This window comes from Linepithema humile, chromosome 5, assembly GCF_040581485.1.
Source record: "Linepithema humile isolate Giens D197 chromosome 5, Lhum_UNIL_v1.0, whole genome shotgun sequence".
NCBI classification, from domain to species: Eukaryota; Metazoa; Arthropoda; class Insecta; order Hymenoptera; family Formicidae; genus Linepithema; species Linepithema humile.
The window spans coordinates 691,676-717,409 of NC_090132.1; the positions used below are offsets into that span (position 1 = coordinate 691,676).

Genomic DNA, 25,734 nt, shown 5'->3' on the forward strand with positions numbered 1-25,734 from the left:
GACCACTACTGAGACTCGTGGGTTACTTTTTACTGGTCCTGTTCCTTCTTCCTGTTTACTTTCAATAACTTTCGTACTTTCATACTGGTCAAATAAATAAATTTGCCCACCTGTAATCAACGTGAAAGCATATATTTTTCAACCATTTTTGCACAAATAAAAGTAACCATGTTTAAATATTAAAGTTGAATTTGAGTGCAAGTATGAATCAGTTCACTGATGTTAGAGCAAGAATATTTATTATTTTTATATTTTTATTTTAAAATCAACACTATATAATATGTATATATATAAAACAAATATGTCAATTTTGTTTTAGACCTGGAAATGCTCGTTAGAGTCAAAATATTTGCCTTTAAGTTTACATCAAATTTATATATTAATTTTTTGTACATATTTTTATAATAAGGACCATATAATAAGGTCTTATATCAGATTTAATAGTTGTAAGGTAAGGTAAGAGAGAAAGTATTTAAGCATCTGATGCATTCCTTGCACGTATTTAAATTATTTGTAGTATTATGCACTTTCTCGCGCATTTCTGTCAGATTTCACCTTCAGAGAAAGTTACCTGCATTCTTATCGAAAGTCAACACACTTTACGTGTATAAGTATGTCACGCTTATTTTTGATAACGGGTTGTGTGTGTGTGTGTTTTTTGTTTGAGTATGTATTGTTACATCGTAACATAAAACATTTTTTAGCCAGCTTATAGAGAAACGCATAGATTATATTTCTCCTTTCTCTTTTTTTTCTTCAGCATTTTTGTTCTTCTAATTTTTAATTGCTGTTATATGTATGTGTCAATATATATTTATATCTTTTTATATTTATATCCAAAAATTTGCTTTTTTCTTTGCACAAATACATAATAGTAATTAAAAAATTAGAACAAGAAGTGCTGATGAAAAGTAGAGAGAGAAATTTATGTAATAGTATATTAAATATATGTATATATAATTATTTATAATTAATGTATATATTAATATATGCTTTATTTTCTTTGTTTAAAATTGAATCAAGCGCATGTGCGAAATCTTTTTCAGCTACACTCTGTTATACTTCTTGCACTCAAAATAAAATAGATGTAAAATCCGGAGTTTAAGAGGGAAAGAGAAAAGCGAGGAAATGTGCAAGAGGTGCAGCTCTACGAAAACCAGATCCAGGAACTGTGCTGCGCATACGCACGAATTCCTAATCACGTGGTTTATTGATTGCCGTCTGTTATTTAGCTAAAGTTACTTCATGCAATGCATTTGTATCATTTTTGTTTGTTCGCGGATAGCCATTCATCACGAGTAAGTTTTAGTTTAGATTCGGTTCTCGCGAGTGATTCGTTCATATCGAAGGTCCGTACGACTGTTTACGTGGAACAATTATGCATTTTCTTTGTGGCACAGGTTTGGAGGTTGTATTTCATTCGTTTTATGCGCACACGCCAATATACACCGATTGTATACACATATGTATCACAAGTTTAGTACGAATGTGGGCGGTATCAAACATTTATGAGTATGTATATGCACATATATGTGCGATACAATTCTTACTCTTGAATTTTTATAATAAAAATCTTGTGGGTGCATGTGTTCGGAGAAAAATCTCAGCAGTCAATTTTATTGTTTACTCGTCTTGTGTGTTATGTTTTGAATATAAAAGGAGAACTGTCTTGTTGAGAGTTAAAACAAGTATTTTACTGAGTTGTAATATTCAATTTTATTATTACAATAGTTAATTTTGATAAATGTTGCACTTGTGTAAGTTTCTTATAACCATTTTGATATTTATTTAATTGACGTTTTTAATATTTTGCTGTCATAACAGAAATGAAATTTTTTTTGGGTGAGAGAGCAAAAGTAGAAGTCAGTCAGAAAGTGTATTAAAACATGTGATATATACACAATTTGTGAATATTGGTATATGCGTATGAATAAAATGCAATCTCTAAAACAGATTCTAGAAAAAGAAAGTGCAAGTTTAAAAGGAATTCTTTTCAGGTTCATGAACTAGAAAGAAAGAGACATATTTGAATCGCTTATGGAAGCGGGCAATGTGGATTAGTTATAGTCATCACTGGAACTTTTCCATGGATTCATTATTTCATGAACTTATACATGTGTGCAAATACGTGGCACCAGGCGCGCAATTAACTTATGGTCTGAGAAATCGTTTAGAAAGATTCAAGAGAAAAGAACGAAAAGAGATTGTGTCTCGTATGAAAGATGGCTGTGCTCCTTTGTTCATTGCTTGCAAGAGAGGCCATGTGGAGATTGTAGAATACCTCATAACAAAGTGTGACGCAGATATTGAACAAAGAGGAAAATATGAAGTACCGGACGATAGGTCAGTTCACTGTGCTACTCCATTGTGGTGTGCAGCAGTATCTGGAAATTTAGAAGTTATTAAATGCCTTATATCTCATGGAGCTGACGTCAATGCAGTTTCTGATTCTGGATCTACTCCTGTTAGATCTGCATGCTTCATGACACATATGGGTAATATATTATATATTATTTATTAACATGCAATTGAAGAAGACAAAAGAGTGGTGATGTAATTAATAAAAGAAAGTAATTAGAATGTTTTTATCTAATTGATCAATGCTTACATGCAAATTAATCAAGTATGTTACAAAATTCTAATTTTTGAGTCATGAAATCAAATCAGTATAAAAATATAATCACATGTAGGTCTAGGTCAGATTTATGTGTGCCAAGATTTACTTACGCCACCATGTATTCTTTTATAATGCTTAATAGTCTTAACAAAGTTTGATATGTTCATTAAACATTTCTAAGAAATGAATTGATCAAGTTTAATGAATCTAGCAAACATGTGGTTACAGAATGATTTTCTGAATATATTGAATTTTAATTCAGATATTGTTTCTTATTTGGTGGAAAATGGTGCCGATATATTAAAAGCAAATTATAATGGTGGGACGTGTTTGATAAATTCTGTACAAAGTGTGGAATTGTGTACTTTTCTTTTGGAACACGGCGCGGATGTGAACGCTACCGATATTCAGAACAAAACTGCTTTGCATTATGCCATTCAGGAGCACAGACTTCACACTACCAAACTGCTCTTAGAATACAATGCAGATCCTCATCTTAGATCACGATATAACGATGATGCCCTCCAGACTGCTTGCCTTAAAGGAGCTATTGAGATATTCGAGTACTTAGGTAAGAATTCAATATATATAATTATCCATCTTCCCTTTTTTTTATGATAAAAAGCACAAGTGCTCTTCTACTGTCTGACTAAAATCACAATGTATCTTATGATGTAGTGAAAAACGTATCGTATTCTCCGGAAAGACTGGCGGACGCAAACGAGTTGATGGGATCTACATTTTTTGACGATCACAATGCTACGAACATGGCGTTACAATATTGGAAAGCAGGGATGATCCTTAGAATGGCCAACTCACATGACGGAGTGCCTTTGCCAAAGAGACCTGTGTTACCAAAACGCGAGACATACAAAAATACCACAGAGTTTTCCACTTTGGACGAGTTAAGCTCCATTTCGTTCGATTTAGATGCGATAAGAATACAGAGTTTGTTAATATGTGAAAGAGTATTAGGTCCACATCACAAGGATACTCTTTTTCGGCTCATGTTTAGAGGCGCGTCATATGCGGACGCGTTAAGGTAAACATTCGTTGACAGTTTTTCCAAGATATATTTTATTACAAATATTTCACATATATTCTTCTTTCAGATATCAAAATTGTATAGATTTATGGCATCGAGCATTAGAAATTAGAGTTGAAAAGGATTCGGTATGTAAGACATATTGACATCTTAAAAATAAAAGTAACGAGATAGAAGAAAAATTTGTATTTTACCACTTATATTCAACAAATTAATTCTATCTGTTTTTCTACAGATCTTGTATGCAGATACTTGTTTTACCGCACAAGCTCTAGTAAGACTTATGGTAGATCTAAATGAAAAAACGTTGGAAGTGATGGATCATAATCATGTAAATCGGGAACCGAAATTTTGCGATGTAGTAGCAGTATTCAAATTACTCTCCAGCCAACTGATGGACGCGAGAGAATTGCTGGAGGTGTGTGTAAATGATACTTTCTTTACTAGATATATAATTTATTTGTGAGACATTTAATTATATAATGCATTGATATGCATACGAATTGATTACATGAATGTGAATATTACAGAAACGCCCAGTGCATAAGAGACAAAGAGACAGTTATGAACGTATCCTGAAATGCGTGACGCATCTTATTTACTTACTAGTAGAAACAGTGAGTTCTGACAAAGAGAAAGCTTTAATGCACGAACTAGTCTGTGGGTTAGTGAAAAAAAATCCAAGATCTGTTTATACAGAAGACACGCTTCTTCATCTTTGTGTTTCTAGTTTAAATACAATTAATTCTAGTTATTTTACCTCTGCCGATGATATACACGTGAGTATAAATTTTGGCTTGTATGTTATTTATATTGCATAATAAATAAGTAATTTTATTTTTAATATAAATTTTTCTTTGTGAGGCCTAAAAGAGATTCTACACTCTATTTGATAAAAATTTGAAGTTTTAGAATTGAGTAAACTTGAAATTAAAGATTCTGTTATCTATTTTCATTTTTGACATATTTGTCTTTTCAGACAATTTTTCCACGTCTGGAAGTTGTTAAATTGCTGTTGGACTGCGGAGCGTATGTCGATGCCAGGAACATATTGCGGTCAACGCCATTACATATAGCAAGTAACACATATAACTTCGACAACCCTGTAAGTACTTTTTAAAATATATTTTCTAAAATTTTATAAATTACAATAGGCTTACACGAAGAATGTTTTTTTTAAACAGCTGATAAAATTATTATTGGATCATGGCGCACACTTAGATACGCCAAATAGGGCAGGAGATACACCAGCGCGACTGATATCTTCTAATCCATTAAGTAACGTAAATATTCTTAAATATACTACCCTTCAGTGTCAGGCCGCGCAAGCCGTTTGTAAATATGGAATCAGTAGTGCAGAGTTGCCTATTACATTACGTTATTTCTTGGAACTACATAGAGAATGATGATATAATAATAATAGTAAAACAAAAATATATTTTCAAATAATTATTGGGTCCGTATTCAGAACGACTTCATAAGTATTTTGTCATAATTCCAAAATATATGACAATATTAAAAAATTTATGTTTAATAACAAATGATGTATATATTCATAGTTAGTTAATACTAATTTTAAGAGCAAATTATAATAAATAAAAAACACGTAGTGAAAATGTGTAGTGAATACTGATGTCGAAATTTCAATTATAAAGAAAGTACTATTTTCAGAGTATTAACTCTTATTACGTACGATCTAAATTATATACGCAACGGCACGCATGCTTAAAGTATCAAAATATAAAAAAAGACTGAATAAAAAGAGAATGTTTCTATATAACTAATTTTTTCAATTAGATACTTTGCAATATATATAACATCATTTTTCATACTTCTGCACAATGTTTTACGTAATTTGATTGATAAATATCTATTAAAAAATTTTTGCTGTCTTAGACAATTAAAGTATTGCAAAATAATGTGGATACTTAAAAGGGCCTGAGAATTTAAAAATGATGAAAAAATCATGTTACATTTAAAAAATTATGATTTAAAAATAGTACAAAAAACTTTAAGATACTATTCTATTTTTTTTTCCTTCATGCTTTTTCTTATCTAATAATTTTTTATTGGCACAAATATTCATATATAAAATATTTACCGAATCAAAGACAAAAGGTAGAGAGAAGTGACTTTAGCGCAAATCGAAAATCACATCTTTCAAATCTGTTTTATATTAATAGTTATTAATAAGCATATTTGCCTCTAATTAATACGCTGTTTATATCTAAGAGGGGAAAAAAGATAGAGAAACTTGACAATAATGTTTTTATATGTCACAATGTGATTGGTTTTTTAATATTGAAATGTTCAAAAATTCGTCTTTTATAAAAAATGCGCGCATTTATATTTATGAAGTAAGAAGATTTATTTCAGTATGTTATATAATTTAATGATTTACCTCTAATTTTTGCAATTTATCGGGCCCTTTTAAAAGTAAAATATTCATATTCAAAATTGTTTTACGCATACTGCGCTGCCTACAAAATGAAAGAAGAACAGCGAACGTTAGCGCAATTATGTTTTTTCACGTAAATATTAAAGATTTTTCTGGTATTTTCTTTTTGCAGGATCCTTTAAAAAAAGATATTACAAATATTAGAAAAGAGAAGAACCCCAGTCAACAAAATGTTAGCAGCCTGCTGGCAGTTTGCGAGTAGATTCACTTAGAACTTGGTAGCAAATTCCGTGCCATCTGTGTCCGCATTAAGCTCGTGTTCTGTCGGCAGATCTGTCGATAGGTTGACAGCAGATTGGCGGCAGAAAACGAGCAGGATCTGCGCAGTGTAATTTGGTGTCAGATTGTCGGCAGAAATCGAGCAGAACCTGCCGTCACAATTTAAATGGAATAGCGGCATTTAAATGCTTCATTACAATTTTACATTTCTCGTTTCGCTTATTAAAAGTAGTAAATGACATATGCAAAGTATATAATATATATTTGCTTTATTGGGACAAAAAAATACTTATGTTTTAATAAATTTATTAGGCAAAGTCTCGAAATCACTGCAATATCGGGTCAACTCGCAGCGCATTTTCAATTTCAAAAATCAGTTTAATATTCTGAAATCAGTTTAATATTTTTATGGGGATTGTATCAGATTATTGTATTAAACTGATAAGCTTCATTAAGCCACTGGCCACACTTTATATGCACTGTAGATGAATTTTGAGTACGAGTTTATATATGAAGAAACACACCGCATAGCGGCAAACAACATCAAATTGCACTGCGCAGATTTTACTCGATTTCTGCCGCCAATCTGACATCAAACTGCATTACACAGATCCTGCTCGATTTCTGCCGTCAATCTGATATCAAACTGCGTTGCGCAGGTCCTGCTCGGTTTCTGCCGCCAATCTGCTGTAATAATTCCGAGCAAATCCTACTCGATTTCTGCTACTGATCTGCTGTCAAATTATGTCAGCAGGTTTTGTAACATTTCTGCTGACATTCTGCTATCATCTGATGTAACAGGTTTTGTATACAATCTGCAGTCTTTCTGCTGACAAAAATTTGTAGCAGACGTTTGGCAATATCTGTTCGAACAGACTTTGCTGACTGGGACGTTATCTAAATATATATTAATTTATTAATTAAGCTAATCATTTCTCAAAATATTTAAAAAATGTCAAAACGTGTTATTATTGTGTACGGTGCTTTTTAGAAATACATTTTCTTTAATGGAAACGAGTCGCATAATATTCATTTATGAAAATGAATAATATTCCATTGATCAGTGGATTCTATTTTTCTAGCTATTGATATATAGGAATTGTAATAGAGTGCCTATTAATACTATTGGATGTTGATAAGTAGCACTGCCATTTGAATATCAGTGTGCGAATGCAGCACCATATTCTGCAGCAATCTAATGCACTTAAATTTTTCATTTTTGGCTAATTATCTTGCTCTGTCTTAGCTTCCTCATATATCTTGCCGCAGTAGAAATTTTTTAGTCTTTACAGCTTTGAAGCGTGAAACAAACCAAGATATCTGCAATTGAATTAAGAAGGAAATTGGTCAAATGATCGTAGATGCCATAGAGAGTTACTTGTCAACATCCAAATTTTAATTATTACATAATTTTTTTCTTCTGACTTTATCTCATATTTATTTTTAAGTACACTTTATTTAAATTTACTTGATATTTTATGTGAAAGTTATAATGATTATATATATGTATACTTTATTTATTATATATATGTACTTTGAAGCGCTGAAAATATTAATGGAAGTCAAATCACACAATGTTGGTCATGAGAAATGCAATGTTAAAATTATTATAGCTATAAAACTGCACTAATAAAGTGATACAGAGAGAGACATTAATATGGAATTGTGTGTGCGCGCGCGTGTGTGTGTTTAGATTACAACAAAAGTTGATTTGTCTTCTTTGTATTTCAGCATTTTAAAAGTATAAAAATATAAAAAGAGAAAAATTATATATACCACATAATATTAACAAAGCAAACAGCGATATCTCTTCACCACTCTTGTATAAGAATTTATAAATTCTTACTATATTATTAAATGTATGTGTAAGATTCATGTGTAAGATTTTCACAAGTGTTTATATTTATAAAAGTGATAAAACATTACGATTTATTGTACATACATATATATACACTACCGCTCATTAATTTCAATACACCCCAGCTTTGTTGATTTCTCTGTAAAGAATGAACGTGATACGTATATTTTGTACAGAAATGAGTCCACCTGCTGTTAAAAACACTCAGCACTCACATGCATCGTATTTAAACATTATTTATATAAAAATTTTTGAAAACTAGTTTTCGAAGAAACGAAATTAACAGCCGGATAATGTCAGATTCCTGGAAATAAACAAAATACGTGCGCAAAGTTACGAGGTTCTCGTAGTGATCAGATACACGCCCAATGCTGTTTTGAAACCCATTTATCAACACATACGCAGTGAAAGGGCTCCGGTGTTCGCCTTGTACTGTGATACTGTGAAAACTTGTGAAAATGTGTAAAGTGGTCTCGTAAATGGCTTCCAAGAAGGAGTTATCAATCGAAAAGCGATCTGCCATAGTCGCTTTGAGAAATGCAGGACATAGTTTGCGTGAAATTGCTCGCCTGGAGAAGGTTTCTCTTGGTGGTGTGCAGTGTACCCTCAAGAGATTTGGGTGGTGTATTGAAATTAATGAGCGGTAGTGTAAATAATGCACACAAGAATCTCTCAGTTGATAAAATTGCGACAAATGCCGCTATACATACATGACAATTGAAGAAAACGATATGTTCTCATACGATTCCAATATGGTCCATGTGTAAAGTTTGATACTTTCTAACATTTAAATCATTATAATTAGCACACACTCTTTAAGTATATAAATATTAGACATATACTTATATCAATCTTCTCACTGTTCAATAACAAACACGATGTCCGACATAGCACATATCTAATGTATGTTGTCTTTTATATGCTCACATATATATCCTATCAAACGGTATACAAAATAAAAGAATATTGCATAAAAAGATAATTAATTGACGTTTAATATCCTTTTACGCTCCCATATGTTCGAGTTTTCTTTTAAAATGATACAATTTTCCTGGTTCCGTGATTGTTTTATTTTTCGTAGAAATCAAAACAGAGACCATACTGTAAAATTGCTCCTGCTATTGTAACTCGTTATTAAATTATGTAAATATGTAACGAATGCAACTTGTAGGAACTATCATACTAGATTCTTAATTCTCTCACCAAAATAGTCTGCTTTGTATACATGCCATCGAGATATACATACTAATCCAGAGCAGGGATCGACAATATGTTAAAAATGAGCACGTAAGCGTCTAAAGTTGCTCAATTTGCGAGCCACTCAACGCATTTTTACGTAAGTTGAAAGATATTTGGTACCATAAATACGTTATCATATTTTATATCTAACTTTATAATAGATAAAAAAGCACAGTCACAATTGGAATTAATAACGATAATTTATACGTGATTGCAGCGTTTTTCGTATAAGAATCAACTACGTGAATCTTCCATCCCATGTTCGGGTGCGTAAACGATTGATAGTAAACAAGGTCAGGCCACGACGAGTTTGGATTCACTATCAAGGTTCCACCATCTCCTACAGATGAAGAAAAAAAAGAATATGAAAGAATTGCTTTTCTAATTATCGTGTTCAAACGGTGAGTGTCGGAAACAATTAGTTTAAATTTAAAACGAGAAAACGAGAAACAGCTTTTACCTTGCTCGCAGACCTGTATGAGAGTCCTGTTAAATTTCTTAAATGACGGAAAATTATCGTCCAGTCTTCTGTCCCGACCATTATGCTTGCTTAAACAAAGCGGGCCGACTGAAAAGCAACAACTCGGATCAAAAAATAGCGGGAGAATATGTATGTCCAAAGTTTCACATGTGTCTACCAACCTGCGGTCGGTCGTGGTCGACCTCTTCTAGTCAACTCAACGCCAGCCAACACTCTAACTTTACTTTGCGCAAGATCGCTGAGTGTATCGTATCCTCCGTGAGGCTCATCGGTTATAATCAATGGATGGTAGAGGTTTGCGCTGTGCGGATTGTTTCCGCCGTGAACGCGAAAACTGTACGTTAAACCTCGGCGCAGATAAAGCTCTGGTATCAGCGCACCTTCGATGTACCACGCAAGACCCACCGACGGTTTCCCTGCGAATAAATTTCATGAGGCATGTCGTAAAAGGTAAATATGATTGCTATTTAAATTTTTTATACCTGTGATTCCTTGATATCCTCTTTTTCCACCGGAAGGTCCGATAGTTGCTTTGAAAGTTCTCACGCTTTTGTCGAAGATTTCGGTTTTCTGCCAAGGTTCCCTGAAAAAAAGAGCAAGATTATTAGTTGCATGAAACAAAATTAAGATGACTCTTAACTTTGTTAAATTGTTTCATCTTACCTTTCTGCGAATTTATCGTTACTCTCTGTGAAGTCGATGCAAGTATTCTCCGGTTCTTTGCGATTCAACTCGAGCGCCACATCGCTCCTCTGATACAAATCGTGAAAGCTTGGTTCGTTATTAATTTTATCGAGTCTGCCTAGAGCCCAAACCACGTACACAGGTCTGTCCGTAAGAAATTCCTTGTCTCCGGGATCGGCTGAATAAAAATGAAAATGTACAATGAGCGTTTGTATAGAATGGCTAGATTTATGCACGCAATCACATGACTCACACGAAATAAGTGTACGTCTGTATGTGATGATGTTGATGCCATTTTCTCTCACTGCAGTATAGAGTTGATTGCTATCCAAACCGCCGAGGAGCTCGTCTCTGCAAACGCCTTTGTACTGACCGAGAACTTTCCCACACTGTTGCCGTTAATAATTAAAAGTCGTTAATATGTCTTTTTTTCTCTTCTCAGGGAATTAAGTTATTCAAGTAAAAATACACACTGGCGCCTTTGCTGTGATATTATAGTCCGTAGCATATCCACGGGTCTCGTCCATGTACGCGACGGCTACGTCCGCACCTTCCATTCGGCTGGAATCCTCCGAGCCAGACAAACCGAACGCCATGTATTCATCCTCAGCTGGAAACAGCCGGAAATTAGCCAAACTTCTTGATATTTCAACATATATTTCGTAAGAATAATCCGAATGGCTATACGTACCGACTTGACCTGCCAGTTGGATAGTAATTTGTGGGCCAAAGATTTCCCAGGCGACTTGAAATCTCTTGTGCAACTGGACGCAATTCGGAAGAGAGTCGCTTTGCTTGATAACTTTCATTAACGACGGTGGTACGTTGAGTCCGTCGGGTATAATGACAGAGCCGTAGTTCGATTTAGTTTTCACATCGTAAACACTCAACCAATCTATATTGAAGATAGTCATGTCACCCGGCAGCTCCAATATCACGTCTTCATTGTTATACGCTCTGAGAGAATTCAAGCTAAGAAGAAAACGCATATATATTTGAAAACGTAACTTTAAATAAATATATTAGCTAGGAATTGCGCGTGTTTTCCGTGCAATTATAATTTCTCGTTATTTCTCTTACTATCCGTATTCGTCAGGTACTTTCTGGCCTTTGCTAGATGGTTGTGGACCAAGACCGACCCAAAAATACGTGTCCGCGCCTTGCCCATCGTAGATGAATTGCGGTATGCTGATAGTTTTTGAGTCCAGAATCACTACAGGCTCTGACGAAATATTATGAGATCTTTTCGACAGCTGGGATATCTTCTGAGGCGCGGGTGGCTCAAATTCTTCCGGAATGTACACATCACCGAAGGTATTCTAAAATTGGAAAAGATTTTAACACGCGTTTAACAATGCATTGATAAAAAATATCAATAGAAATAATATATGATGTGACAGACATTAGATATAGAATAAATATTTAATGTTAATTATGATACCTGACTCGATAGGTCGTATATCGCGAACCACTTGATATCTGTAATTTTCTTGTTATCTGGCAGAGTCAATGTGAAATCCTTGTTGAAGTACCGGTCCAATATATTTGTCCTGAAAAAGGAGCAATGGTGTTAAAGCTCCGTAATTTATTTCTGAATTTAAGATTGAAAAAAAATATTAATAATTAATAAAATGAAATATAGCTTACTTGCCCCACTCATCAGGGACGATGAATCCTTGCGGACCTGGTCTGTTCGATGCACCTGCCCAGAAAAACGTATCAGCGCCATTACCGTCATAATTAAAGGACGTCAGCAGCAGGGTATATTGATCAACTGCCCAAACATCGCCAGAGACTTGATGATGATACGGATTTAACTTCCCCAGGTATTTTCCTTTGTATTCTCCATTATCTTCTTGCGCATAAACTGTTGCGATACGGAATTATTATTCCATAATATATAAATTATAATTGTAGTATATAATATATTCTCAATAAAGCATTGATATAGAATATATATTAATTGTAATTATCTATTCTAATCACTTTATTTATATTTATTTTGATCAAATATGCACTGCAGTATAATCTAGTTTATTTTAGAATACGATTGTCTGATAAACTCTTTCCGAATATTCAAATTTTAAGCTCTGGATTTCTGTTCGTTGTTCGCATGGAGTTGCGCATTCATTGAAGACTTTAATGCTGGGTAATGCAATGTCTTTGATATTCCAGCGATTAATTTCGAAGACTTCTCTGAGATTCTGTCTATTTTTTTTTCTTTGAATGAATTTTTGCATGATAAACACAGATATATCACTGAGAGAAATAATTACCGTAAGAAAAGAGCAAACATCCTAAAAACGTCACGAGAGCACTCGTTTCCTTCGTTCTCATGACATCTGCCATCGCTTCATCTTCCTTACGGGTGCTCGAAAACGTATCGCTAACGTTTATCTAAAGATCACAAAATCGCACACAGCAAGAAACTGACGGAACGAACAGATGATCGGTGAATTGTATAAAACTGTAGGAATCCACTGCTCATAATCAAGCAACTCGAACTAAATTCGTGAATGATGAATCGTACGCGATAGTATAACGACAGAAACGAATAACGGTGATTTGTATATAAATTCCGTATATTGCGATGAATTTCCACGCTGCTTGTTGACGCACCGTTGCTTCTCGCGGTGGAAACGAACGGAAACGCGACTAGAAAGCTAAATCGGCCTTCGCGGGATGAGGTTTGCTCACACACCACTACATTCTCCGGAGAGAAAGTGCGCTCGCCTGTGCTGCGGGGAACCAATCGACGGAGATAAAACAAATCCGTGGACAGCGGTCACTGTCGCGCCGCTGGAATCCAGTTCGCCAGCAATGGCGAGGACGATGAGTCGGATGTCCTTCCGATGAAACATTGATTAGGTATTTCATACTTTTCGTTCCTTCCGGGAATGAAGAATTGAGGTTTCTAAGAATCGTTTTGGTTCTACACTTCAAAAATGTGAATAAAATAATATTAAAAAGTTACGGACTGTGTGAAAATGACGAAATAATAAAAGGAAAGAAATAAAGCACAAATTCTTAATTATATCCTCTTGGAGAGTACATATATTTTAAGAATTTATTAGCACATTTTATATTTCATATGTAATAAAAAACATTACGGTATACTATAAGATTTTCAGGTACTACGTAATAACTATGCTTCTTATTTACTTTTGATTGATGGTATGAATCGATATGTTTCCCTACGTGAAAATGATCTTATAAATGCATACCAAATAATGAATTATTATGCTCGAGTCCTACGTGTAAAATCGATATTTATAGCTTACAAAAGACAAAGAGTAAATCAGATCACGTCTAAAAGATATATTCCCGTATCTCTAATGTATAAAACATGTAAAAAGATTCTATACTTTTTTGTACTATTTAGTCATGTCGTTTGCATTCATAAAGACGAATTCGAGAAAATTCTTAATGAAGTGTGTCACTTCAACATATTAAGTATAAAATCAAATCTTTTTTTTTTTACTATCTGAGAAATATTCGATAATCATAAATAGATCGTATAAACTTGATTACTAATGTGCAATTTTACTGAAGAGTACACACAATATTATAATATAAATTTTAACACAACTATCTGAGGTAACAGAAGTAATATATAAAATACGTATCTCTATTCTTTAAGAAATGCAATGTTTCAGAAATGCAATCTTTCTCGCCGCCTACCTGAGGCATAAAATATATAGTAATACGCATAAAAATTAAAGTAAATATATATATAATATTAATTATCTCTTGGAATTTGTTAAAATATGCAATTTTTTTCAGTTTATATATCAAACGTCGCGATTTAACTCATTCTTAGAACATAATACTTTAAAAGAGCTCTATAGAAAATTTCATTAGAGACAATTTATGACAAGAAACAGAAAGCATTCGCAGTGTCGTAAAAATATGACACAGCTTACAAGTTAATTAAAATATCGTACAATCAAACATACGAGATATTTGTTTCAGAAATTATATACAGTAACAAAATCCATGAGATAATTTTTTTGTCATGTAGATATTTGCGAAAATAAAAAGGCACTCTACACAAGTAGGCTAATGATTCTACAAATTCGAGATAACGCTAATGCTCTGAGACAAATCTACTTGACCCCTCAGAACCTTCTGTTGCAATCTCTTGCAAAAAATTTTTGCCATAAGCTTATTTCGACGCGTCTCCTCTTGTCGTTCCTGTTGTCGTCGTTTGAATCGCACTTCGTTCAATCGGAGATAACGTTTACGTAATCGCTCCTTCATTTCCTCATCGCTAATTTTCCGTTGCACGACAACTATACATGTACACGGCAAAGTAAGTATATTAGTAAAAGATATAAATAACAATTGGCAAGCTAGTTTTGTAAATGTAACAAAATTTAGATTGTCTCACCTGTTGGCTTCCGTATTGGTGTAGATTTAATAATATTAGACGTGCTAGCCATTGCCAACAACTGTATCCGTTTTTCTTTCCTTAACTCCCGCAGTTGGCATATTTCCGATAAATACTGTCTCCGTGTTTCCGCATTGCCCACAAATTCGGGATTGTTTCTGGATAAATAATCCTGAAATCAATTTAATTATTCATTAATCTAAAAAAACTGCAGTATCATCTATTCTCTTCAGGATCAGATTTCTTTATTTAAAATGTGTTTAATATTAATTTATTATTAAGTACAATAAATATTCGTATTTAGTTGCAAACAAAAATTTCAAATCTCATTAAATTTTTACCTGCAATGTATTTATTTGATGAACAGCTTTACTGGAATTATTCTTTTTTATAATATCGCAAGGACAGGCATCGGATTTTGCTGCGTTGGAAGGTTGCTTGAAAACTTTTGGCGTACAATCCGGAGTTTTACTCTTCGAGGCGTTTTCTTTTGTAAACGATAATTCATACGCAACAGCTTTAGGATACGTCTGCGGGCATCCACAATTTCTACTATTTTGATACATGGCACCGCACCCGCGACAATGTTTGCAATTTCTCTCGGTCTTATTAACATTAGTGCACAGTTTTCCCTTGACGCTATCTTTCGCTTGATTACTAGTGCAGGAGCAAGCCTCATCACAATTGCATTTTAATGTATTTTGTACTTTACGTTGTTGAATCGTGTCACTATCTTGCGAACTATCGGAATACGTCTGTGTTTGTACTTGATGCTCCGCTATTTTGGAGCGACGTTCAAAATGGCATAATCCATTAGTGTCGATTTTGCCATTCGAACGACATTTACACGATGTTTCGGCCGTGGTTTCCGGATCTCGGCATGCGGCACAATCACTCGTGCAATCACAAATTTTCCCTGCATCATTTTGTTCATTATAGTTGAGTGCACGTTTGGTCCGATTTTCTGCACGATTTTGTCGCAGCTTGCCAACAACAGCTCTTCTGTTCGCATCGTTGACAACAATATTGTCACACTCACAAGCATACTCTTGACCGTCTTCGGAGAAATTTTCATGTGTGCAGGAGAGATTCTTTTGACACACATCACAACTACGAATGGCATTACTAACATCTACAGCAGGCTTCTGCTTGGAACACAACTGGCATGTCGTAAATACTGGTCGCTTGTGACATTCGGTCCGCTTGGCTTCGGCGGCACTCGAGCCACACTTATCGTTAACGGATGGACAAACACCGCGAGTACAATTGCATTTTGATTTTGACGCGTTGATTTGATTTTTAGCCTCTTTTTTCTGCTGGCTGCTGTTACTTTGCGACGTGTGGTGGCAAATAGACTCCGTCGCGCTATTGTCGCTCGCGTAATTCGTTTGCGTCTGTTGCGAAGCAATCGGTGCCTCTCCCTGAAAGCTTCGCAATCTGATCGAAGCGTCGGACGAATTCTGATTGCATCGCGTGCACACGTGCTGCACGATTTGGCCGGTGTGCGTTTGGCACGACTGATCTCTGCATTTAGCGCTATTCTGATAATGCGCGAACGGCTTTTGAGAGTTGATGCCTTTCGCATCGTACGTATCCGACTCCGCCGTCAACGGCGTGGACGGTATCTCTCGACATAGCGTTTGCACGCCAACAGCGACATGCTTCGCTGCGGAGGTCCGCATTCTGGACGCAGATACAATCTCCCCTCCGGTTTTCGAATACGCACTAGCCGCACTGCTGGCCGTTTGTGTGCAGCTGTTACGTTTCATGATCCTCTGAATTATTGGTCGATCCGCAGTTTCGCACGTCGCCAAGTTGCAATGAGACGACCACGGTTCGTTAATAGAATCCTCTCGCAGATCGGATGTACTCCTGAAAGTACACGATTGAACGATGTGAAATTATGACATACAGATTATAAGAATTTTCTATCTTACTTGTTTACGCCGTCTGCGTGCTGTTCCCGTCTAAATACCGCCGCTTGCTTCGATTTCAGATTCGCTGGCTTAGTTTTTCTCGGCGACGATTTTGATCTTTCTAATCGTCTGGGCTGTTCTAGCAATCTAACAAATAAAATACAATCAAAATTAAAATATATGTGCGCTAATGAACATTATATTTTATGAGAAGCAAAACACTACGCTTCGACACGCGATAGTTGAGCTTTTTATAAAAATTTAAAATCAGTTAGATTAATTAGAAAATAATGCGAAACATACTTTTTCAAATTAGAAAGGTGGCTGATTTCATTTGTGATCCAGGTCAGCTGATTTCTCTTCTCCATTTCGGCATAATTGATGAGCTTCGAATCACCGGATTCGGACATGCTGCACTTCTTTAATTCAAATTGCCTCTCCGACGACGTGGTCGGCAGTCTCCAGTCGGTATTGTTATCCGTATTGTTATTGGACTCAACAGGCGTCCTTCTGTTGTTCACGACGGCGTCCAGTAAAATTCTATTATGATCCGGAAGTAAACTGTTCGTCGTGGTCGACTCCCTGTGCGGCAATTTGCAGTTCTCTTTGAAACAAAATATGTCGTTCACTTTAGCATTCTTATGAGTGCGTTGAGGCACAAAACACTCGGAGCTCTCGCTTTTGTCCGGATCCGTCGGAGTGTTGCTGCTCTGCTGACAGTCGTCCGTTCTCAATCCTAATCGTGCTTTTCTGCCATCCATCTCCGTTCTATCCGTATGTCGATCGAACTTGTCACTGTTACTGCTCTCCAGAGCGACTTCCTTTATAACGTCGCTGGTGGTTCCTACGGATTTCTGCATAGATATATCCTTCTTCCGCAGATTCCACTCGTCCGATGATTCGGTGGTGCTATGCTTGTTCGTTAGAGCCTGAAGCAACTCGGTTCTGTAAACTTTGTTCCTGGCGTCATCCGGATTCCAAGGCACGTTGTCTTCCAAGTTATGCTCGATTTTATCGTCCGTGTATTTCGCGGTTACAAGCCGTTTAATTACATGTTGTATCAGTCTCTTCTTGACTTGCTTGTCGCACTTATTAGCGTCGACAAGACTCTTCAGGATGTTCACACTTCTTTCCAAATCTCGCACCAAGCTGTCCGAGTCACCCCAGAGCTTCTCGTTTATGCTGGAACTGCTGTTCGGCAACGTCGAATTCGATCTACCGGTGTCCGAAGAAACGTGGCCATCCCTTTCGTTTGAAACGTTCGCGTAAGTGTGCCCTGGGAAGTATTCGAAACTGTTGGCTCTTCCGGACACGTTTTCCGTCTCATCGGGCTGCGGCGTTATCGAAGTCGATGCGTTTTGCGAAACGTCTGAGCTACTCCGGCGCCTTTGATCCTCCTTCGCGCTCGCACTGGCTTCGGCGTCGCCCGCAGGACACACAGAGTCGCATTTTCGTGGATTTTTAACTTTATATGTACCTTTGGACTTTTTTAAGATAGAATGTATCGTCGTTTGAACGTTAGGGTCTTTCTCTGTTAACGACGATTTGTTTTCCTCAAGATCGGAGACTTGAACGGCAACGGATTCCTGGGCGCATACTTCCAGACTCGTTTGAATTATTTTGTCGCAAGTGGCAGGCTTATTCACGACAGTGGCAATGGAAGATGAAGAATTGAAGATTAGGGGCGCTACAGCTTTCTTCTCCTTAGAGTATAAAATCAACTCGCTCTGACTTCTCTTCAAGGAGGATTTCGACGACGACGCAGGTAACGTATTCATCGAGATGCTTTTCTTCAATGGCGAGCTCGGTATGCGTACAATTTCTTTACGCTTATTCACACTCCTTTTTTCCAGCGTCGAATACTTCATCAGTGGCACTTTAAACGTGGTCGACGATGTCGGCGTATCAAAATTGTGCACTTCGTGCTTTGTAGGTTTTACTATAGCCTTCGGCTGTACGGCGTCGTTCGAAACGTATCTTTCCTGGGACTTTATGTCATCTCCCGTAATAATGCCTGGCAAATGGTTTTTGACGATAGGCGTTATCTCTATTTCGCTCTCTGATCCTGACGCATTTCCAATCAATGGTGTGGAATTTGCGTTAGGAGCTGCCGATGATTTTCCACCGCTCTGCGACACTGTATTTTTCCCAGACTGCATCCCGGATTCAGTGGTACCTTCTGGATCTAATCGCAAAGCGGCGGAGCATCCTCGTGCCAAAGCCATACGTTCTATAGTACTTAACTTTTTGTCGTTTTGCTTATTATGAGCGAGCGAATTGAAATAACCGACATCTGCGCCGCTGTCCCACTCCAGTGGCTTGTAAGATGCTACGCTGGAAGTTGGAGAGGATAATTTTCTGTCGTTTATTTCTGGAAACTTGTCCGGACTCTCATTCTTATCCTCGTGTATTGTTTCCGGCGTATGCTTGAGATCAGGTGATGATGTCTGGAGATCAGTCAATGGTTGAACGTACCTGGATGAAGCATCCGCATTAGATGATTGTCCGATTAATGGAGGTCTTACCCACCTGCGTCTTTCTCTTGGGACGTAAGACTTCAAATTATACTCTTCTCCTATACAATCTTGTCTATTCGATGAACCCACTTCAGCGCTTAATTCGTACACACTGTAATAGTACTTAACAGCTTCCTGTGGGGTACTCGACACGGGTAGCGAAAAATACTGATCCAGACTGGAGTCTCGAGAATACTTGTGATAATACTCCATTACCTGTGCTGAGAGACTCTTCTTGGCTAGATTCGCCGTGAATCTTGACGGCAGTTCTGCCGTAGTCGTCGGAGAGTGGCACGAAACGTGATTGTGTCGGTTGCATTTTTCGTGTATTTGCGTCAGACGCGCTGGCTCATCCAAGTTTTCAACATCTCTCAAACAACGGCCCTCGCAACTCGATTCCGAATCGTATTCCATACTAGCTGTTTACGAAGCATCCTCTTCGGTTACCAAGTTCCACACGCGCTTTGTAGTAGTTATGTAAAAATCCTATCTTTTCAATATATATAACGAACGACGATCGAAAGAATGCTAGACATATTTATTTCACTGTAATATTCACGATCGTTCAGGCGTTGCGTATTATTAATGACAACGACTTATAGGTTATGATATAAATGCGCGTCACTTGACGCTTGAAGCATTTACGTTAGCGTAGCAGTTCGAAGAGATTTATATCTCACTTTTTTCGTATGTTTCTATAATGAACGACGATAATATCTGTTTTTATCATGCGCTTCGTTTCACAATGACAATTACAACTGTTTACGTTACACAACGATTCAAATCAAATTTGTGTTTACATCTGCTACACCGACCAAGTGCTATTAAAGATTGACAGCCCTAGGTGAAATTTTGTGTACTATTAATGGGGGTCCGGGGGGTTTGAAGGTAATCGAAAAGCACTAACGTTATCAATTAATGATAACTATTTATTACCTACAGAAAGTATTTACTGTACCATTTAGCGGTAAAACGTTACTCCGTAAAACGTTCAAGTTTTAAGTTTACTGTCGCTAGATGACTAATATTTTTTTTATAACCTCAAAATTTGCTCTGATGGATTGTGTATGACATATTTTGAAAATACACAGATTCAAGAAATTAAAAATATTCGAATATGTACATAATTCTGAGGTTACCACTACGGAAATTGTCAGAAGCTTCATTCTTGGATACGTATTCTTATTTTAAAAGTTACATGTAAATTTATATCCTGATAAGCAAGCTATTCTGAAAAGTGAGAACTTTAAATAAATATAATTTAACATTATTCACTTGCATTGCGTTGTATCAGCAAATAAGATACTTCAGCGGAGATCAAAAATATTAATATAATGTTTTCCATTTGGCGAACGTTGCGTTTTGGTGCACGTTTGTCGTGTGCCCAATATTCTGCACACCGTTCGATTATGTGTAAATCGAATGGTACCGGAGTATTCCATCATAATCGTTTCATTCACGAATGTAGTAATGAACGTAAGGAATTAGGTAAATTAGAAGGAAAAATGAAACTGATGTTTACATGTAAAAAATGCCAGACGAGGAACAGCAAGTTGATATCAAAGTTAGCGTATAATAAAGGAGTAATAATAGTAACATGCACCGGTTGTAAGAACAATCATCTCATCGCTGATAATTTAGGATGGTTTTCAGAAATAAATCAGAAAATAAATATTGAGAAACTTATGGCGTTGAAGGGAGAAACTGTACGAAAGATATTAAATGACAGAGAGGGCTATTTTGAAGCAGTGCTCAATGAAGAGTTCAAGTTACACCAAAAAAATGCTAGTGAGACAATAAACTCAAACAATATGGAGGAAGATTCTGATAAAATTAAACAAGTTGAGATGTTAAAAGAAAGTTGATATTTTACTTGAAAACTGAGCTATTCCTTGAACAAGAGTACAAGAATTATCATGTAGGCAAGTATAGTGTTTTTTAAATTTATTATATAATTTGTGCATGTCTGTAATATAAAATTGACAAATATATGGAAATTGCTTTAAAATATACAATGCATACAAATAATAAATCTGATGTATTTATATTTAGATAAAAGTATTGTTACAATGATTGAAATATATATAACAGGAAATATATTTTATGGTAAAACATGATAAGAAAATTTATATAAACATTAATGTCGACATTTTCAAAGAAGTACATAAAAAGATATACATGTAAACCATTGCACATAGCTTCTAAACTGTTTTTATGTACTTCTGATAATATATCGGATAAAAATACATACAGGTAGTTTTACAATATTGTTTCTAAAAAATAGTTTTACCATGCATATCTGTTTTTAATATATTTCAGAATTCGTTAATTGACACAGTTCTTTTCAATAATCATCTATATATTACTCGGATACTCAATAATATTCCTACCAATGGCAGACTACTTGTTTGGCACAAGGGACATATTATTACAAACGACTTTTTAACAAGTTCTTAAAATTGTTATGATACTTTATGTACAATTTTGGAAAAAGCTTTGTGCAAATAAAAAAATATATTATATATAAAAGGTAATTATTTACTTCTATACACCACTATCATTATTGCATATGATTTGAATTCAGTAAATCATTAAAATCAAGTATTGCCTGTCTATAAATATGTACAATATTTTTTTTACATAAAGATATCAATAAGTATAAAAGATTTCAAGCAATAAAAAATGCACAATTTCTTGAATTTTAATATTTTGGATTATTCCAGTTTAAAAAATGATGTGATTTTCAGAAAATTAATATCTCCATAAAGGCAATAATTGATATGAAATACTAGTTTATCCAATAGTGATGATCGATTAATCATCTCTTTATAAAAGTATTTTGTATTTACATATTTATATCAAAGATTTTCACTATTTAAATAGACGAATTTGTATCGTGTTTGAATATAGATTAAAAATGTTGCTTATTTTAAAAATACAAAAATTAACAAATACAATATCAATGAGTTATCCGTATTATAATAATAGTTGTAGTACAATAATAAAAAATTAATAGTAGTAAAATAAAATTGCAATCATATAATATGATCAAAATCATAAATTATAATCATATGTATGTATCATAATTTCTAAGTACACCAATACATATATCAGATATCAAAATAGAATCCAACGCACGTGTGTGCGCGCGTTTTAAATAATTTTGCATCAATTTAGCATTATTAAAATTAATTTCGTTTACTTAAGGCACTATACACATATTGTCGTAAATCAGTCAAATGTATTTTGATAAAAATTCATCACTTTGAGCTTTTCTACTCAATACTAATATAGAATAATTCAAGATATTCTCTCATAAAAAGGCACAAGTGCGTTTATGGAATTTTTTATGTTAAAACTTTCATATATCTACAATATATGTAACGATATTTATAATAAGACTAGTGTCTGTATAAATGATAGATATAGATAGAAAATAAAAATACACGAAAGAAATAATACAAAAAAGATGATATTGCATCACTTTTATCATTTTGCAATATGCTAAGATTTTTAGAATGCAAAGCAAGAAATGTTTTTATTCGCGGCACGCGGCACAGACTAGCATATAGTTCGTATCCTTATAATTAATTACAAAATTAAAATATTATAAAAGATAAGAATTTCTGAAATATAAATTTGAAAAATTACATGGTCATAATACTTGGAATCGATGGTTAAACGTTTGAGTGTTCTACACCCTTTTTGGTTTCGATACAATCGCATATTCGCTGTTGTTGAAAACTTTATGCTGCAGACTACCCGCGGCATTAACAGCGGAAGCTGTCTCGGAATGATCCTGTTTCTTCCGGATAATTCCGTAACCAAGATGACTGTCATCCGCTAATCTAACCGCGGACATGTCTTCAACGATATCGTAATTGGACCACGCCGGATTAACGAGATTAGAACTTTCTCCATGAGATATGTTGGAATGTATGCTTTGCGAAGAATTCGTATACTTATACGTAGATTTTTGACTAAGTTTCGCGGAGCCAAAGTGTTCTAATTTATCATAATCTGATTCATTGTCGATATTTTGTATTACCGACGAATTTTGGAATGGCGTATCGTGATTCCGCATTGGCATCATGATTTCATATTGCAAATCGTCGTTGTCGTCGTCTTCATCTCTTTCACTCGGTAAACTTGAATTTATCCTTTCGGTATGATGCACACTGTCGACGCCGTGAGTTTTCCAAGCGTCATTCCTAATTTCTACTATGTCGTACGGATGTTTTTCTTCGCTCTCGGACATGACACTTTCGACACTTTTGTGAGATAATTCCGGCGAATTAGCTTGACTCAAAGTTTTATATTCTCCGCACGTAGGCAAATCTAGGAATTCCGAGTCAGCATTTTTCTTTTCCAACAGATTAGCAAAGATGTACTTTCGCGGCGGTTTGGCAGGTTTGGACTTGTTTGTCGATCTACTCGAGTCCGTACTCGAGGACGAAGTTAATGGCTTCTGAGAATTCTGCGATGTGGAAAACTCAATGTCAATTAAATTGCTAGAACTGTTTGGAGAGGGGGGTAAAGCCGCTCTGGAGCCAGCTTCCATCGACAGAGCTGCGTGGTATTGAGTGTCGTTGCACTCTATGCTTGGATTACTCTCTTCGTTCAATAACTTCTTCATCGATCTCATCTTAGCGTACATGCATCGAAAGATCTCTTGCTGGCTACTGTGTTCCAAGCGGAACGAACCTTCGCCAGATTCACATTTTCTTCCAGCCTCGAAGATGAACTTTCCATCCCTGTATCCGTATCTTCTGATGTACCTGTATGGCCATGTGAACAGAACAATGTCACCGTCCATTAATTTCATGTCCACGGCAGCAACTACCAATGTATAGTTTCTCGCTTCCAGTCCGCATCGTTTGGATGCATCAGTTTCCACAACTTTCACAGAGAATACACCTTCTCCACTCGTGCAATACAGATCGTTGTTTTCCTCTAGTTGATTTGACACATCCTTGAAGGCGACCAATTGAAATACTGAAATCCAGCGTGTCATATCCATTTCAGAATAACAGCCGAAATAGTGTATTCCTGATTTAGTTACCACCTGTGTGAAACAAATATAGGAATGTTAGTCTTTAGTCAAGAATATGTTAACAAGAGAAGTCTAATGCAGAAACAAAAGAAAGAATTAAACACTTACAGTAAAAACATGTGACTGATTGCTAGGTGCAATTTTTATACAGGCGTCTAGTGTGATGATGCGTGGAGAGTGGGACTGTAATATTGCTTCTTCTTGGTTGTCATAGATCTCAACGCGTTTGATCCCATAGTTGCTCGTTCTGAAAATCTGGCAGTATCGCTTATGCCATGTTTTCTGGAAATATAAATGAACAAAATGAAAAACTGTCCAACATTTGTACAGTTAATTAAAATCTATGTTCCTATTTCCACATGTGCGGCTTGAAATTTTCTTGTCAGGCAGATAATATACGAGAATATATTTGAACGCTTTATATACATACAAAATATGAGTCACTTCTTAAAATATTTTTGAAATCACTATTTAAAAAATATATGAGAAAAATCATAGACGCGTGCGCATGTGCCTGTATCATGCATACTTGCGATTGTATACACCTGTTGCAGATCGCACGAAATGCAACGAAGGAGTGTGAAAAAAAATGAGGGAAGGAGAGGACAAACAGCCGTTCGCCGATGATGTGTTCGCGATATCGCATATCAACGTGATGCGTTTCACGTTTATCATCGTGTGAAACCAACCTTGAGCTGGCCTAGCATTCCCTGCGGCGGTAACAGCAGTATTCCCTGCATCAAAGGCTCCTCGGGTTCCATTGCTGGCGCGATCGAACATCGGCTCGGGATCGTTTAGACGAGATATTCCTTTCGGCGAACTCTTTGTTTCCGCGGCGAGGAAAGCGAAAAATAACAAATAATTTTCACACGTTTACTGCGCGACTCTTTCGTCTCTCTTATCACTTCCTAGGCACCAGAGCTGAAAATATGGTCTTCTCTTTCTTTCTCACACCATACACTCTCTCTCTCTCTCTCTCTCTCTCTCCCTTTCTCTCTTTTTCTCTCTCGTGCGTGTTGCGAACTGACAGCTTACGGCACAGCGAGATTCAGCCCATGGTAACGTAAAACGCTTGACATTTCACGCGGACACATCCGTTAACGCGCACCATCGTTCGCCGTGAACACGAACGAGACCGTAGCGGCACTCCGTATGCTGATGTGCAATGCACGTATGCGTTTCATATGTACGACATTCGCGTTACACGCTGCGCGTAGCATAGCTCCCGACGCGCACCGACACGTTCGCAATCTACTGT

General features: G+C 35.8%; 5 protein-coding genes and 1 long non-coding RNA gene across 11 annotated transcripts; 3 read left to right on the forward strand and 3 right to left on the reverse strand.

Annotated features, from left to right (window-relative positions):
* Positions 1-1,060: 1,060 nt before the first annotated feature.
* m-cup (mann-cup) lies at positions 1,061-9,179 on the forward strand. 6 transcript variants are annotated; one of them, XM_012372811.2, is made up of 10 exons: positions 1,062-1,298; positions 1,998-2,495; positions 2,880-3,188; positions 3,296-3,659; positions 3,730-3,790; positions 3,898-4,080; positions 4,193-4,441; positions 4,642-4,767; positions 4,847-4,945; positions 6,233-9,179. In XM_012372811.2, exons 2-10 carry the CDS (start codon positions 2,051-2,053, stop codon positions 6,320-6,322), a joined length of 1,926 nt encoding a protein of 641 aa, XP_012228234.1. In that variant the 5' UTR covers positions 1,062-1,298; positions 1,998-2,050; the 3' UTR covers positions 6,323-9,179. The 6 variants fall into 6 exon arrangements, with proteins under 6 accessions (XP_067212534.1, XP_012228234.1, XP_012228231.1 ...); XM_067356433.1 differs by lacking the exon at positions 4,847-4,945 and having other exon boundaries at positions 1,061-1,298; XM_012372808.2 differs by having other exon boundaries at positions 1,063-1,349; positions 4,847-9,179.
* knk (protein Skeletor knk) lies at positions 8,377-13,019 on the reverse strand. The gene is made up of 12 exons (XM_012372805.2): positions 12,878-13,019; positions 12,249-12,468; positions 12,043-12,151; positions 11,682-11,920; positions 11,293-11,573; positions 11,075-11,211; positions 10,855-10,990; positions 10,581-10,779; positions 10,400-10,500; positions 10,079-10,333; positions 9,897-10,004; positions 8,377-9,776 (listed from the first exon to the last, which is right to left on the reverse strand). The coding sequence occupies exons 1-12, from the start codon at positions 12,948-12,950 to the stop codon at positions 9,589-9,591; spliced, it is 2,046 nt and encodes a 681-aa protein (XP_012228228.1). The 5' UTR covers positions 12,951-13,019; the 3' UTR covers positions 8,377-9,588.
* LOC137000277 (uncharacterized) lies at positions 11,466-13,904 on the forward strand. The gene is made up of 2 exons (XR_010890570.1): positions 11,466-11,604; positions 11,698-13,904. It is a non-coding gene; the product is annotated as an uncharacterized lncRNA (long non-coding RNA).
* Positions 13,651-20,258, reverse strand: LOC105675588 (centrosome-associated protein Alms1a-like). Its single transcript, XM_012372854.2, has 5 exons — positions 17,211-20,258; positions 16,929-17,054; positions 15,333-16,863; positions 14,992-15,163; positions 13,651-14,893 (listed from the first exon to the last, which is right to left on the reverse strand). Exons 1-5 carry the CDS (start codon positions 19,835-19,837, stop codon positions 14,670-14,672), a joined length of 4,680 nt encoding a protein of 1,559 aa, XP_012228277.1. The 5' UTR covers positions 19,838-20,258; the 3' UTR covers positions 13,651-14,669.
* A 161-nt stretch (positions 20,259-20,419) lies between these two features.
* Positions 20,420-21,952, forward strand: LOC105675299 (DNL-type zinc finger protein-like). Its single transcript, XM_012372309.2, has 2 exons — positions 20,420-21,345; positions 21,743-21,952. Exon 1 carries the CDS (start codon positions 20,758-20,760, stop codon positions 21,286-21,288), a length of 531 nt encoding a protein of 176 aa, XP_012227732.2. The 5' UTR covers positions 20,420-20,757; the 3' UTR covers positions 21,289-21,345; positions 21,743-21,952.
* On the reverse strand, positions 21,443-25,726 carry Dok (docking protein homolog). The gene is made up of 3 exons (XM_012372545.2): positions 25,166-25,726; positions 24,585-24,758; positions 21,443-24,488 (listed from the first exon to the last, which is right to left on the reverse strand). Exons 1-3 carry the CDS (start codon positions 25,235-25,237, stop codon positions 23,118-23,120), a joined length of 1,617 nt encoding a protein of 538 aa, XP_012227968.1. The 5' UTR covers positions 25,238-25,726; the 3' UTR covers positions 21,443-23,117.
* Positions 25,727-25,734: the final 8 nt, after the last annotated feature.